This window comes from Acanthopagrus latus, chromosome 3, assembly GCF_904848185.1.
Source record: "Acanthopagrus latus isolate v.2019 chromosome 3, fAcaLat1.1, whole genome shotgun sequence".
NCBI lineage: Eukaryota > Metazoa > Chordata > Actinopteri > Spariformes > Sparidae > Acanthopagrus > Acanthopagrus latus.
Genome location: NC_051041.1, coordinates 16,864,054 through 16,879,808, shown reverse-complemented (window position 1 = coordinate 16,879,808; position 15,755 = coordinate 16,864,054). Strand labels below are relative to the sequence as shown.

At 42.0% G+C, this 15,755-nt stretch overlaps 1 protein-coding gene across 2 annotated transcripts in view; it reads right to left on the bottom strand.

Moving 5' to 3' along the window:
- snx13 (sorting nexin 13) overlaps nt 1-13,781 on the bottom strand; it is a 31,267-nt gene extending 17,486 nt beyond the window's left edge. The window contains exons 1-9 of one of the 2 annotated variants that reach the window (XM_037090445.1): nt 13,553-13,781; nt 3,727-3,839; nt 3,504-3,606; nt 3,276-3,365; nt 1,120-1,241; nt 894-1,012; nt 612-716; nt 391-479; nt 70-153 (exon numbers count right to left, since the gene is read on the bottom strand). In XM_037090445.1, the coding sequence (XP_036946340.1) occupies nt 70-153; nt 391-479; nt 612-716; nt 894-1,012; nt 1,120-1,241; nt 3,276-3,365; nt 3,504-3,606; nt 3,727-3,839; nt 13,553-13,564 (837 nt within the window). In that variant the 5' untranslated portion in view covers nt 13,565-13,781. The remainder of the gene's footprint in view (nt 1-69; nt 154-390; nt 480-611; nt 717-893; nt 1,013-1,119; nt 1,242-3,275; nt 3,366-3,503; nt 3,607-3,726; nt 3,840-13,552) is intronic. The other variant, XM_037090436.1, reaches the window with a different exon arrangement.
- Nucleotides 13,782-15,755: the final 1,974 nt, after the last annotated feature.

Here is a 15,755-nt window from a genome sequence, read left to right as displayed (position 1 = left end):
TTTTCTACAACATTTAAAAAACAGTAAATTTGAGACCTAATAGGTTGAAGGTATGAACAAGTGTCTCACCATCCAGATGACAAACTGGTTGATGTAGTCCGGGTCACTAAGCTGGTTGATCAGAGGAAGCAGCACACCGCGTGCCAGCACCTCCTGAGAGAAGATACCACAGAGCATCTTCAGTTCAGTCTAATAACACTCAGAGCCGGCTGGCAGTCAAAGCAGCAGCACGTGGCTCAACTATAATACATCAACAACACAGGTTGTTTGACATATTGTGTGAGTGAATATGTGTTTGTGCGCCTCATGTTCACATCTCAGATTGATGAAGCTGTGATCGTCTGACACGCCATGTAAGTGAGAGTGTTTGTTTATCCGATGTGCACTCACCCGTAGGAAGTATCTCATGTTCTTGTTGTGGAAATCTCCAGGAGGTAGTAACAGATACAGAAGCAGCTCGCACAAGTCTCGAAGAAAACCTGACACACACACACACGCGCATCATGTGTTTAGTTTTTGCAAGCTGTAGCATCGAACCGACACATTTGTGGCAACAGTTCCTCATTACAGTGTGAACTACAAGGCTCATCACGCTGCACAAGTGTGTTTACCTTCTTCGTCTTTGATTGAAGTGCACACCACGTCTCGACAAATCTTCCTCTCCATCTCCACCTCGGCCTCAAAGAAGGAGTCCACCAGCTCCTCTGTTATGTCTCCTGTTAGACACCGCAACATCAAAATTCTCATCAAATCTTATTGTGGAGTCTTTGAAAAGGACCACGAAACTCTGATTAAACTCACAACAAAATGATTACAATCATTCTAAGCTAAATGCAACATATACGAACAACTACGGGAGTGAAAAGCAGGAGTGTATGAATGTGTCTGCTCACTCTGCTTGTCCTCTCGGTCGGCGAGGCGATCCTGGGCTTTTCTAAAGACACGTAAATGGGTGGCAAAGTCGTCCACCAGGCGAGTGGTGAAGTAAGGCTGCCAGTCCACCTCTTTGGACCTTGACACATCAACACACACACAAATAATGAGGATTACTTTAAACACAAACCCCACAAAACATTCAATATCACGACAGAATTGCATGCATGGCTGTGTGTCTTGTACCTTGTAGAGAACTGGACGAGGGCATTCTGCAGCGTCTGCCTGATCTCCAACAAGAAGGACTCATCCTCGCTCAGGGTGTAGTACCAGTACTGGATGTAGTCTCTCAGAGCAAACTGGATCACCTGCAGGGACAAAGCAACATGGAGGAGGAGGGATAGTGGGGAAAAAAAGAAGTTCAGTCAAGATGAAGGTCTGAGCAGAGCTGAGAGGAAACGTGTGAGCTGGGTGAATAAATCAGTCAAAGTCTGCTGATTGTCAGTTTCCGTTACAAACATCCAGAGAAGAGATAACTGGGCTGTTAGGTCTGAAGAAACCTGAGTAACTTGCACACATCAGGCCAGAACAGCATCAGTGTGACCGTCAGTATGCTGCTCATAAAATAAAGTATTTTATATCATTTGTACTTTCTTTTAATGTCATGTTAACAAGACAATTTGCTCTGTTCTACATAAATAAACATGCACAAAGTGCCAGAAAATGAGGCAGGTTCACATGATGTGACATTCAACTGTTCACATGTTGCTGAAATGATTAGTGTGCATTTCACAGGCAGGAAGAGAGAACAGAGGCACCACAGTCGAGCAGTCAGTGTCACCTGACCGTCACGAACTGCTGTGTCTGCACTTAACTCTGCTGGCCACGCTGCTTTAGTGAGGTGAACAAGCTAAAAGCATGTCTGTGTTGTAACCACAGGGCGGAGAGAAAAAACTGACCGACTCGTCTTCTCTGCGTGCAGCACCGACGGACAGCTGGAGCTTCGTTCAGAGGATCTACATATGAATGTGTTAAGCCCAAATGTATTCTGAGTCAATTACCAGCAGAGTCACAGCCAGAGGGCGGAAACATTACATGACAGCACTGCAACAGTCTTTTCCTTTTGCTCAAGCCTCACGATGACAACACTGACACTGACAGCTCAACAGTATGGAAACCTTCAGTTCCACTTTCTGTCAGGACGAAAGACAGACAAGTTTTCTTTAGGAAAGTGTGTCTGATCAGATCTGAGAGCCACATGAGCACATTATCTGCTTACATGACTTAACTACTGTGAATTTAAATACTGAATGGAATACATTCTATTTAACTACAATACATTAGAAGAAGGGTTAACAACTTTATAAAAAAAAAAGGAAGCCACAGATCTGGTGGTTGACAAAGACAAAGAGAAGGAAACAATACATGAGAAAGTTGTGAAAGTGCTTCTTGCACCAGCATGAAGAATAAATAAGAAAAAACTATCAAGTCAAGATGGAGAAATATCCTGCCAGCAACATTTGTTGTTTGCACAAATTATATTTATATTAAGCTTTAACATTATTTAGTTATTTGTCCTAGTTTTTCTAAAGCTTTTGGTTAATTGTATTTTTATTTATTTATTTTTTTTACAAAAGATAAAACAGAGCATCTATCAGCTGACAGAGATTCTGCTCAATAAATACTCCAACAACCAGCCGTCTGTGAACCTGAGACACTGGAGGCATCAGGGGTCAGGCAGTGTTCAAGAGGGACAACTACTTTATGACTTGAGGCCGTGCAGTTGCTGACCTGGACCAGCTGATGGGCCGACAGTGTTACTGTCTGTCACCCAGTCACGATCCTGTAATCTTCTCTCCTGTGCTGCTTATTATGACCGATGGAAGTGTACAGTGAGAACTTGAAAGCCGAGGGAAACACTTTCTCTCACAATGATCATTTCAGGCTGAAATCATCACCTCCTCAAACCCGCGTCCACATTATGACCTTCATGCTGAAGGATTTACTGCTGGACTGTCGTGTGAAGCTGCTCTGGTGATAAAAAGCAACTAGGATTCCCAGACGAGGGCTTGAATGTTTTCTATTTTTCTTTCTCACTTTATCGACGGTGATGTGTTGTGGTTTCTTTCTTGTAACAAATGTACTTACTGTAAGTCACTCTGGACACAAGCTAGATGCCTTTAATGTAAATGTAAATGTAAATGCATTAGCTGCATCAAGTTGCCACTGAGTGTAAATAGAGTTGATCATGTTTTTTTAATCTCTTGTCATGAAGCACTGAAATCTCTGCTTCTCCAGCTTCATGTTCACAAGTGGAACATGCTGATGGTGAAGCTTTATCACAGCATGTATCACACACGACACACACACACACACACACACACACACACACACACACACACCTGTTGTAGTGGTTCATCTATGAAACTGGAGCCAGTCAGTCTCCTGTCAATCTTTATGGGCTTCATCTCCAGCTTCATCTCATCCAACGTCTGCAGGAGACACAAAGAAACACAAGAAGACTGAAGATGTGGTGAAATGTGACCAATCAAACTACATCAACAAAGGGACCCGATTAACACCTAATTGATGGGTTTGTGGGGGCAAAATGAATGTGTGTGTGTGTTTACCTTCAGTATACCAATTTGTGTGGGTGGCAAGTAAGAGTGCTCGCACTTCTCCAGGTGTCTCTCCGAGTTGATCTTTCCATAGAGCAGAGTGACCGCAAAGCCCCTGCAGCAAAGCAGAGAGAGAAAGAGAGAACAGCGTGATGATCCGTCAGGTTGGTACAGAGACACTGTGACTGTGTGCTTATGTAAAGACTCCATTAATCGACTCAAGCTTCATGCTCACCCTCCAATGAAGCAGAAGACATAAAAGGCCAGGTAGAATATGGCAAACGGTCCAAAGGTGACGAGGAACAGCACGACTCCAAGACCCCCCCATCCCCAGATGGACAGACTGGCCTGAAACACACAAAACAATGAAAAACATTTCAGCTTTGATCAGTCTGAGGTTAATTAGAGCTGCACAGAGGAAAGATTGCAACCCCAACATCTGACTGATCAGGACATTTACATCTGCCATGACTGGTTATAACTAGGGATGTAACGATACACTCAACTCACGATTCGATACGGTTCACGATTTTTTGTTCACGATACGATTTTCTCACGATTTTATTTTATTTTCAATCAAAATGAGCTACAGACAAATTATGACCAAATAAAATGATCTTTTATTCTTAGGAGAAAAAAAATCTTAGAGGTGCTTTCTTTACAGGAACTCTGTAAAACAGTTTGTGTCCTCTTATAAAAAGTGCAACTTAAATGGTCACCTTAAACAACAAAATATGAAAAATATATCCTTTCAATCAACAATCTCACAAGTAAACTGGTGTAATTCAGTAACTCCAAAAACAAAAGAATAGAAAATCTTGACCAAAAAAAAGGTCCTTTCTTTACAGAATTATTACACACTATTTTTGTGTCTTATAAAAAAAGTGCAACTGAAGTAGTTATTAACTTAAATAACAAAGAAAAACTGGATTTTTAAAAACAAATCCACATCAAAATAATATCAAAACATAAAATCTCTTCAAATAAAGTAAGACTGGCTTGTGTAGCGCCAAGATATATATATATATATATATATATATATATATATATATATATATATATATATATATATATATATATATATATATATATATATCTCTATCTCTATCTCTATCTATCTATCTATCTATATATCTATATATATATATAAAATTGTGAATTAAAGTAACAATAAATCAGCAGCACTCAGATACAATCAAGATGATTAGACTGTAGTGTAACTGTAGTGTCCAATAAAATCATCTGTGGAGCAGAAAAAACACCATTCTACCCTGCAGACATCGTCACAGCAAGAGATTACTTAAAAAGACACACACTGTGGAGTGTTGCATTGTTAGAGAGCATCAGGCCTGGACTGTCTGTGTGTGTGTGTGTGTGTGTGTGTGTGTGTGTGTGTGTGTGTGTGTGTCACATCCTATGGCTTTCCTGTTATTGTCAGTGCAGGAAACTGAACTTGTTTCCAGCTAGCAGCTCTGTGTCCCAGTTTTCCACATAAGTTACGCTGGTTAGTAGCTTGAATCAGTCCTGTGCTATGCCAAGTATGCGATGCTAACTGTGCTACGGATGCAATCATTGCAATCCAATATGTAACACTGCCACAGACAGCGATGAAGTGCCCTCCATCATGACTGCTGATGCTTTCACATTAAATATATTAAGATAAACGTATTGTTCTTATGTCGTGTATACGTGTATCCTATCCATCCTTTAGAGAGTTGGACTGTTAGTAAGGTCGACTGATGTCTTTTTTTCAGGGCCAACACTAAAACTTCTGAGTAATCAAGGAGACTGATAATCAATATTTGGAACTGATATGCATTTGCAGTAAAAATTTTAATCTTAGTATTAAACTATAGAATAACCAGTGATGTAATGTAACAAAGTACAATTAACCCAAGTGCGATTTTGAGGTACTTTACATGAGTATATTAATTTTCTGCTAGTTCAAACTAGTAATTTTACAGTAACTAGTTGCTCTGCAGGTTCAGATTATTCAGTGATGTCACCGTGTGCTGACTACAGACAGTCAGAGCCGAAGTAACACATTTTTAAACCAATCTAGTTCACGCTGTCTGTTCATAGCATCAGAGGCATTTATGATTATGATTAGAATCAGAACATCCCTACTTCATGTCCTCATGGGGCCTGAATCCTCAGTATCCAGATCCTCCTGATCATTTACAATCAGGTCATCTACCTGTCATCAGTACAGGTAGGAGCTGGACGCCATGCAAACCTCAGCAGATTACCATGAGGTATCCAGCATAATGAGAGGAGGTGAGAAGTGCAGTTATCTACACAGAGGTGGTATAAAGCTCACTGTCAGCATCAGATAGAGTGGCAGACATCACCATGATCAGCCCTGATGATCTTCGACTGGCCTACATTCATACGAGGTCCTTAGATAAGCAGCTCCACTGATGGAGCCGGACAGGGACAGACAGAGCGTCCTCAGGACACTCAGACACTGTTCTCCCTGCCAAGGCCAGCTATGGACAATCGGATCGTTCACACACATTAGACTGGCTGCCAGCTCTGTTACATTCAGATACATAGGTCAGCCAGTGTAAATGTACAGAATGACACACAGGCACAACACTCAGCACACCACTGTGGAGAGCAACGTTCAGAATAGAAACACTAGAACCAAACAAGTTCAACCTGCAGCTCGAACAACATGCAAATCCACAACTTCATCTGTAACACAGATTACTGCATCAACTTCTGCGTAGCCTTTTAATTAAGTTATCTTTCTTATTAATAATTCCTTATTACAATAAGGAATTAGACTTCACTCAAATCTGTACATGTTTTGTTCAACATCATTTAATTAAGCAGCACAGAGCTCCTGCACATGTGCACGCCTCATGACTAACACACACACACACATTATAAATATAAAATATAAAAATCTATATTAATAATTCATTTTTTATTCTGTATATTTTTCTAATACATAAACTGAACTTCACTGTGATAAAAGAACTACTTACTATTCATTACAGACATACATGTTTCATTTCTGTTAACTAGAGCTGAAACGATTACTTGAGCAACTCAAATGATTCGATTACAAAAAATGGTCTAAGTGAAATCTCTGCCTCCAGGCTTCGTTTAATTCCCCATCACCAGCGTTACGTGGCCTGCTTAGCTCAGGGATCATGTTTCCACACGGACTGTTATTGTGGACACACACCACAAAATTCAGAATTGAGTTGGTGTGATGGTGGAGAGCCAAGAAACAAGAAACGTAAAAGACAGAGAATGTCCAAAGTTTGGGATCATTTCACACTCAAAGAAGAAGATAACAAAGTGTCTACTGCAAAGCAGAACTGGCGTACCACAACAGCACATCAACAATGATTCAACATCTGAACTGAAAGCATCCAGCTGTTGCCACCAGCTCACCAACACCACCAACACAAGCTAACGTTAACACTGATGTTAGCCACTTTAACGTAGCCTACCATCGCTAGTTAGAACGTGTGATACGTAGAGGCTGAAGCCTGATGTGGGTTTGACCACATATCATGTGAAGACGTGGAAACTAACTTGTGTTCAGCTGCAAGAAAGTAATAGCCTACACCAATAACTCCCTTATACACACACACACACACACAAACACTTTTGTTCATGTGCTCTGTGGTAAATGCAGAGCATGACAGGTTACAATGAACAAAAGATCCTGAATCGGATCGAGCTTCATAAACTTGATCCTACTCAATTAAAAAATGACTTGACTGGCTCCGGGTCAGATCCTGCAGATCAGCTTGTGACATCTCGAGTCACCACCCCAGCTGCACACCAGCTGATCACACAGCACACTGGAAAAATTAAAACCTGATGCCGACGGCTGTCAGGGAGGACCTGCTGACTGACCTCGACTTCATTAGCTAAACGAACACGAAACAAGTTGTTGAGCGCGTGGGCTGCGACAAGACAACACGACTGGTTTTAAACATGTGTGTCGTCACTCGTCATATTAACAATAGCACCTCTGAGCACGCCTTGGAATAACTGACACCCAGCAGACAGTCACTTTGTTAGAAACCTGGTCGTGGGACAAATGAGGTTAGGGAGGAAATGGAGCAGGTTCTTATGTGCTGCGATGACTCCAACACACTCGTTTACATGTAACATGACAGTGCGGACTTCTCTTCTCTACCCTGTGTTTAACGGAGGCTGACGTATATTAACTGTATTAGTTCTGTAAGATGTTGAAGAGGTTTTCTTTTTTGTTGAAGCTTCTGGACGGGTGCAAGGGAGGACACAAGTATCTCTCACTATAGAAAGCAGCTTATTAAGACTTATTAGATTGAATTTCAGTCTGAAAATTAAACATTGTACAATATAAACCTACAAGGCCTAGATCAGGTCTAACAACAGAATGCTGCTAATCAAGTTTCTCTAATTCTTTAACCCATATTGAGAAAAAAGAACTCTTACACACATGACATTCAAGAAATGAGATTATTGCAAAAAAGCTGCCAAACACAAGTGTCCTGAGTGCACATGACAGCAGAAAGTGTCTGAACTGGCTCCACTAGCCCTCTTTTTCAAGTCATGCCTGGCTGGGACTGAGTCAGTAAGAGCAGGTTTAAGAGGAGAACAAAGCTGGACAAAGAACAGGACTATTGTTACAGGTGAACTAGGAGTGGTAAAAATACAAAGGAATGCTGCTCGGAGCGGTTTATTCCCTGCCAGCCACAACTTTACCACCTTACATGAGTTGAGTGTCCTGAACTCCGACACTTTCCAAGGAAAATATCGCTCCGTTATCAGCCACAATGTTGTCGCCATTGACGAGAAGACCAACGTAAACTCCAGGCAATTACTTTCATGCAAACCCTGAAGAACAGCTTGACCTACAGTAACACATCTACCGTTTACCTTCCTCCAACACACTTATCACACAGGAGGAAGTTGTTGCGGTGTTCAGAAGCTTCCAGTCGGCTCAGTCATCACTGACATATTTACTACTACTTACTACTTACTTGCACAGAAACATCCACAATTATTGTCATTACTGATTAATCTGCAGATTGTTTAGATGTTAAATCTTTAGGACTACAAAACCAGAACCCAAAGACTCTTCAACCCCAACAATCTATCACAGGTGATGCATAAAAACAAATCCTTACATTTTTTTTAAAATGACCCAATTATTACTAGTTAGGCAATTCATTTTCTCCCCACTGACTAATCCATTAACTGACCAACTGTTGCAGCTCTAATATATTTCTGTATCAGTTTAATTTAAAGTTCAGTTCACTAACAGCTTTTCAAAACAGGTTTGTAAGGAACAGTAATGGTTTCTTATTTAGACATTTGTCTTTTCCAGGTATGAAGACAATGATCCAACTTTGAAGACATGCTGTCCCTCTGAGTCCATCAAACTTAGGGCAATCATTCACTGAGAAAGTATTTGAATATAGTTCCAGTGTGTAACATAAGTCTGGTCTGACGTCAGTGCAGCCGGCGGGCAGCAGTGAATGTGAAGGCTATCAGTGTAGGTCTGAGGGACGAGGCTGCGGAGGCTTGGCTCTGCAGGACAGATGATAACCAGCACTCTTGAGTCATTACAGCTTACACAGGGTTTTAACATGAACCATCTGTTCCAGTGATTAACACCCAGGCCCATCGGGAGCGCACACATCTGAACATCTAGACGACTTCTTACGCAACGGGGACACACTGAAACATGAGGGGAACAATACTTTGAGTCTCTGAACAAGGTGTCTGCACAGACAGACGGACGTGAATGTTTTTTTTTTGATCAAATATAATTGATGAGGTCAACTGATCACACAGCCTCAGTGATGAAACGCTTTGTGATAAAGATGATTAGCTGTATTAGGATCAGGGCCACAGATTAGGTTTGGAAATATTTACTGTTCACTTTACAAAAATACCTTCTGAAAGGTGTGTCTCTTGCCATTTCTTACCATTATTATAACCCAAACTACAAATCCAGTCATACTTTGTGATATCAAAATATGTATTGATGTCCTCTGCTTTCATCAGCCCTCTGAAACACAGACTTAGAATGAGCAGCTGCAACTTGAACTGTTTATAATCTAAATGTTTTAAAAGTGCTGCCACAGAGTTTTGTGCAGCGCTGCTGGACGTCCTTGACTCCAGGCACATTCAGACATGCACACGCAGCCTCTTATCAGCGTCTTGGAGATTACCATTTCCCAGATTACCATTTCCCAGATTTCCTGGCGCTGTTTGAAAACAAATCTGCGCGCACACACACACACACACACACAACTGCACACACACAACTGCACACACATTCTTCACACGCGTGAGAAGAACTGCTCATGGATGGATACTGCTATTTTTGTTACCTGTGCACAAATCCACAATGCTAAGCTGAAAACCCTGATCAGTGTGGTCATTGGTCGGGAGGTTAACTCAACCTATTAAAGCGCTCCCTGTGGCAGATCCATCTTAAATGCCTGGGAGGGAATGAAAGTGAATGAGGCTGGCCTAATCCACCAGGACCACCACAGAGGAAAGAGCTACCCAATCAGCCTCAGGATACATCTCAAGAATCAAAAGAGCATAGAAGTGAAACTGTGCAACTGAGTAATGACGGTTCATTTCAAGACCTGTCGAGAGTCAGGAAATCATTCAAAAAGCCTCATTAAAGATCCCCTACAGAGATTATTAATACACTTTATATACTAATAGTCTGCTGAGAACAGTAATGTGCGTCTGATGTGTTTTTGTTCACCACAAAAGTATAATTTCCACATTAACATCATAAAACAGGCATCAACTCGCTCTACTTCATTAAAAATGACAGAATAATTCAATAATACATAAAAAAGCTGTCATTTCAAAAGTCATCCTTCTGGCCGTAAGACGTCTGCTGCCTCACTGAAAGGTCGTCATGTGTGTGCACTGGAGGCTGTAAGTCCTAACATCACACTAGTTGCATACTGGACCAGGAATGACTTCCAAACTCTAGACGTGCATCATTCTGCACAGTAAATGTCACACATCCATCTGTAGAGATGACAACACAAGAAGAAAGAGAAGAAAGAAGTAAAACACGTTTGACTGGATGGCTCTCTGAATTTAGTTTCTTAAAAACACAGGAGTGATAAGAGAGTCCAAAGCTGGGTTTCCCCTTTCGGTGGCAGATCTACGTTTTGGTTTGCATTTGGAAGCTGATATCAACATGTAGCTCTTGGAAATGTGAGGCTGTAAAACTCTCTACTTACACTAACAAACTGAATCACAACGTCTACACAAATCTACAGAAGTCCATCCTGGTGTGCTGTCTGCGCTGTCCTGTCATCTGGAGGTGGTCAAATCACTGATTTGTTACGAACAAGCTGCTTGCTAATTCAGAGCCTGTGCTGTGCAATCCCCTGCAAACAAGCCTTTTGCCGTCATTAACTGATACAGAGTTTAACATTAGATGGAGCAGCGAGTGCAGCAGGCCAGCATGACTCCACTTTCCAACAGGCCAACAGGCTCACAAAGAACAAAGCACCTCTCATCTGAACCTGAGGTCATCTGGTAAACTGCTCCTCTTCTGTTTTATAGAAAAATCTGGTGTTTGACCTGCAGAGTACTTAACCTCCTATAGATTTACAGTACTGGTTAAAATATAACGAGGAGGGAGTGTGAGTGTATGTGTACACACCACGTCCTCAGTAGTACATTTACAGTGTGTACGCTGAGGCTCTAAACAGAGACTGACACCTTGAAACGGACCATAAACTTTGGCCCATTTTGAACTTAACTGCATTTTGACTGATCTGATCACAGCTGGAGAGCTGCAGCTAAACAGAAATGTGACAATACAAGGAAGTACGAGAACAATCTGATGCTGATTCAGATATCTGAACTTTGTCTATTGTCCAATACAGAGAATCAACCAGATACTAGTGAGTAAAAAACACACTGGCTGCTTGCTTTGTAGAAAATCTGTCAAGGTGGTTCAGTGTCCTGTTTCTAATGAACAACTTCCTTTGCTTCAGTTTGGTGTGTAGACTCGTGTACTTGCCGATCCACATTCCAGCGTTTCAGCAAGTGATGGTGACATTTCTGATACTGGAATACAGAACAACTCTAAGAAAGAATGAGAGGAGAAACCACGCTTTTGTCTGATATGATGAAAAACTCCATCATCAGCACTGCTACTTTATTGACGCCAACTCCAATATTACCCTGAGGACCCTGTCAGTCCATCCCCTGCTTCCAACCAACTAGGCAGTATACTGAGTCCCACCCTCTGGATCACCTGTGTTACCCTAAATTTGTTTTGTTTCTAGTTTGGTAGCTCTTGGGACTCGATGAAGCAAAATCCAATCTTGAATTATGAACTTAATTTGGTGTGGCAGAATGACCCAGACACACTGTGGATATATCTGGATTCAATTAATCACATCAAATTGTTGAAAGGCGTCGGCCTGTTTGGCAAGGCAGCCACTTCTATTGACTGAAGGAAGTAGGTAGAGGTGTACCAGGTGACAAACGGGCCTGATGTGACGGTGTGCTGGCCTAAATGTCCACCGAGCTTGATTAAGACACCTTAATGAGATTTAGCCAGGGGTTAAAGCACTGAGATATGTGTCATAACCTGCACAGTGAGCGACAGCCAACAGAGGAGGGATCCCTCTCCCAGGAAAAGACATGCAACATCTGTCTGATACAACAAAATAAGGGCAACAACTGCATTTCAACCTAGTGTGCAAAGACATCCGACATCAGATGACACAACAACACAAATCATAGCAGAAGCGTGAGAGACAGAAGCCAGTGGATTTTTATTAGCATATTCAACAGCCGCCTCCACGAGATCTACAAGTGAATCTACTGTCCTCGCTTCACATCTTAAATCCACAGTACAGATGTCATTACAACGCTGGTGTGAAGCCAAAACCCAGCTCAGGATGCTCCAACACAAGCCCATCATTTACTTCAGACTAAAGGTTAGCAGAGAACAACATTTGCAAATAGCTACTGAGCTACAGCTTAACACCTGACTGCACGGTACACAGAAATCAGCACTCCCTGCCAGACATACAGAGGAGTGCAGTGCCAGCTAAAGCCTCATTACTGAGGCTAAACCTGTACTTAAACTGCTGGAGAGATGCCTAGGAGGAGGTAAGGTCACCTGCCTCTCAGGTGAGGTGGACGGTGTGGCCTGTTGGTCACATCAGCAGATGTCATGGTCAGAACGGTCCATGTGAACTCAGTCGCAGAGAGAAACTGCATCACGTGAAGTGTGACAAAACGACCATGTCATCACACGTCACACACAAAACTCACACCTGTCAGTGTGAGTGACCACGAAGCTGAGGAGGGACCTGAACCACCGGCGACCCACAACACTGGACCCAGGACAGCCTGTTAATATTTGAAGGCAAGCCTGTGTTGGTCCGTGTGTGTGTGTCTGATGTTCCTGGACACCAGCACAGACCAGCACCAGAACCAGCACCACAACAAAACATATGCAGCATATGTTGTGTTGTGGTGCTGGTTCTGGTTCTGGTGCTGGTCTGTCCAACAGGGCATGTATTCACAGTGCCTCATCACACCAGTATACTCAGCACAACATAAATGTTAGCTAACATGGAGAAACATGTCGGTAACCAGCAGCCTTCACCTGAGCTTTCAGTCCAGCTCCCTGCCACCACACAGGTATCACTGTTTGTTCGTCTTCCCCAGCTAACGCCCAGCTCACCTGTATTTGTTGTGATGTAGAAATTCGTTGCTGAGGGACGTTACTCATAATCTAACCGCATACTACCGACACTGCCTGTGTCGAGCTAACTCCTGCCCGGTGTTGACAGTGCGGACGTCCTAAGCACCTCGCATTAACTCGGCGTTACCTGTGTAATCCCGGGCTGAGTGCCACCTACAGCTGCCAGCCTTTCTGGAAGCACCGCGGCGGTGTGCCGTCCTCCCTCTCCCTGTCAGGCTGTGCGCTGTTTACCTGCGGGGGCTAACGCTAAGGCGCTAGCATGCTACAAGCTAACTAGCCATGTCGGTCACTGGAAAACAAACTCCTGTATCGGCCCTCGGCGCTGACTCACCTCTGCAAACATCGTCTAACAGGCTGTGCGTGCGGTGGCTCCGGCTAACCCCACCACATCGTCGCATGCGAGCAGGAGCTGATGTTCTCGGTTAAAAACGGTCGTATTTCCAATCTCCGTACTCTCCTCGGAGCGTCGCCATGTTTGCGAGGTTTATGTCTCGGCTGCCCCGTTTCTGGAAGTCGCCACGCGATTGGCTGGAGAGCGATGACGCAGAAACACACCCGTGACTGATTGACGGACACACATGCAGCGATAATCACGGCTGACTGACCCAAATACAGAATATTCAACCATTCATCACGTGTTTTATTGATGTTTACTACTGTTGATACAATATTTATCTCTGCACATTCATCCAGCTCTGATTTCTTAATATCGCACACGTGATCGATCACCTGTAAACCTGTGAGCTTCATGCCGACAGGTGTGAAAGCTGCACATATTCTTCAGACTTCATACTGTTTACACATGGCCTGCTCCTTGTGTTTCCTTTCTAACACTGAAGCCCAAACTTCTTTACATTTAAAACATATTGAACATGTTTCACATATTTCTTACTTAGTGTAAATTATTCTATTCTCTATTTATGATTATTGATTTTTCTTTTCTTTTCTTTTCTTTTCTTTTCTTTTCTTTTCTTTTCTTTTCTTTTCTTTTCTTTTCTTTTCTGTTCTTTTCTTTCCTTTTCTCATATCTATTTGTTTTTATGCACCAGATTCAAAAGGCTGATGTGAAAATCTGCTTATATATCCTGATAAACCTGATTCAGACTGAAGGCGTTGGTCTTTTCTTCAAAATAAACTCAGATCTGTGAGAAAATTCTCTTTTAGGTGTCTTTAGTTTTTCTGGGAGGATGTTAGGCTGACACATTATTCTTATGATGGGTAAAGAAGTTCATTTTCTTATGTTTATCTGTTGTAAACTTATGAAACCTGTCTGATGATTTAAATGGTGCTAGAGAGAAAGATAGAACAGAACACTGCAGTCCTGTGAAACCTTCTAGGAATAATTTAAGGCACTTTATCTTTGATAAACATTAAACTTATGTCAGATTAATTCTTGTTATTCTCAGTAAACATACAATCTGAATGCAACCTATCAAATGAATTATTTATTACAAATATAATGTATTTGTTCTTATTTATTGATTTGTTTGTTTATTTAATTTTATATCATATTCTCACTATTTTTTCACATATTATTTTTTATCAATGATGATTTAGACCTCCAGTGTTACAGTTTATATATATATGATATTCTGTATTATTGTTGTGTTTCTGTATTATTGTTGTCCATGCTCAATAAAGACAAAACATGTCATAAATACAGTGACAGCCACGACTGATTGAGCCAAAAACAATAATAATATTTTACTGACATCTCCACAGTTTTACCACAGTGAGAAACAGATACCAAATAATCAGCACCAACGTTGGTTTGATCCCTCAAATTCAACTTGTAGCCTGATTTAACATGATTATCATCCTGGCACTGGACACAACACAGTTGATCGGTGGCTACCTGCAAAACACTGCATAATTTATTGCCTGAGTAGCACCTGAGATGTAGCTTTCAATTCCTGGCAAAGAGAGGGCAGGAAGGTGGGGACTGGAACAGGCAGAGAAAACAAATCCTTGAGTCTGTGAAGAAGATTTTTTAGCTACAGGAGCTCTCTGTGTTGTTCTGGGTCATGGCACCTGTCTCCAGGTGGACAGAGCCCTGGCCAGGTCACACAGCAGGTGAAAGTCTGTCCTGTTCAGAGTGCCCATTCTTCTAACCCCCATGTACACACAAAAGAGTCGTCCCCGGCCTCCTCATGTTCCTGCAGTCTGTCACACACTCACAGAAACACACAGGTGAGTTATGACCTGTAGACTTTATACCCACGTTTTATGATTAACAAGCCTGCTGTGAGCAACACGTGACCAGCTTACTGATGTTTCTACATGCAGCTCTCTGACTGCATCACAGTTCATTTAAAATGATCTCCCACTGCAGGAAATAAGACAACAGCAGCATGTTGATCTACCTGTTATGCAGGTGTGCTCACCATTACACAATGTCTGGCCTTTTACAGGAACCACAGCAGACACACAGCAGATTGACCATGTCATACTGTGTCTTCAAACTTCTGAACCGTGCTTTCTACAAAAGGTCTCCAGAAACATGTTGTAGGTAGTTTTTGCAAAACCGTCCCTCA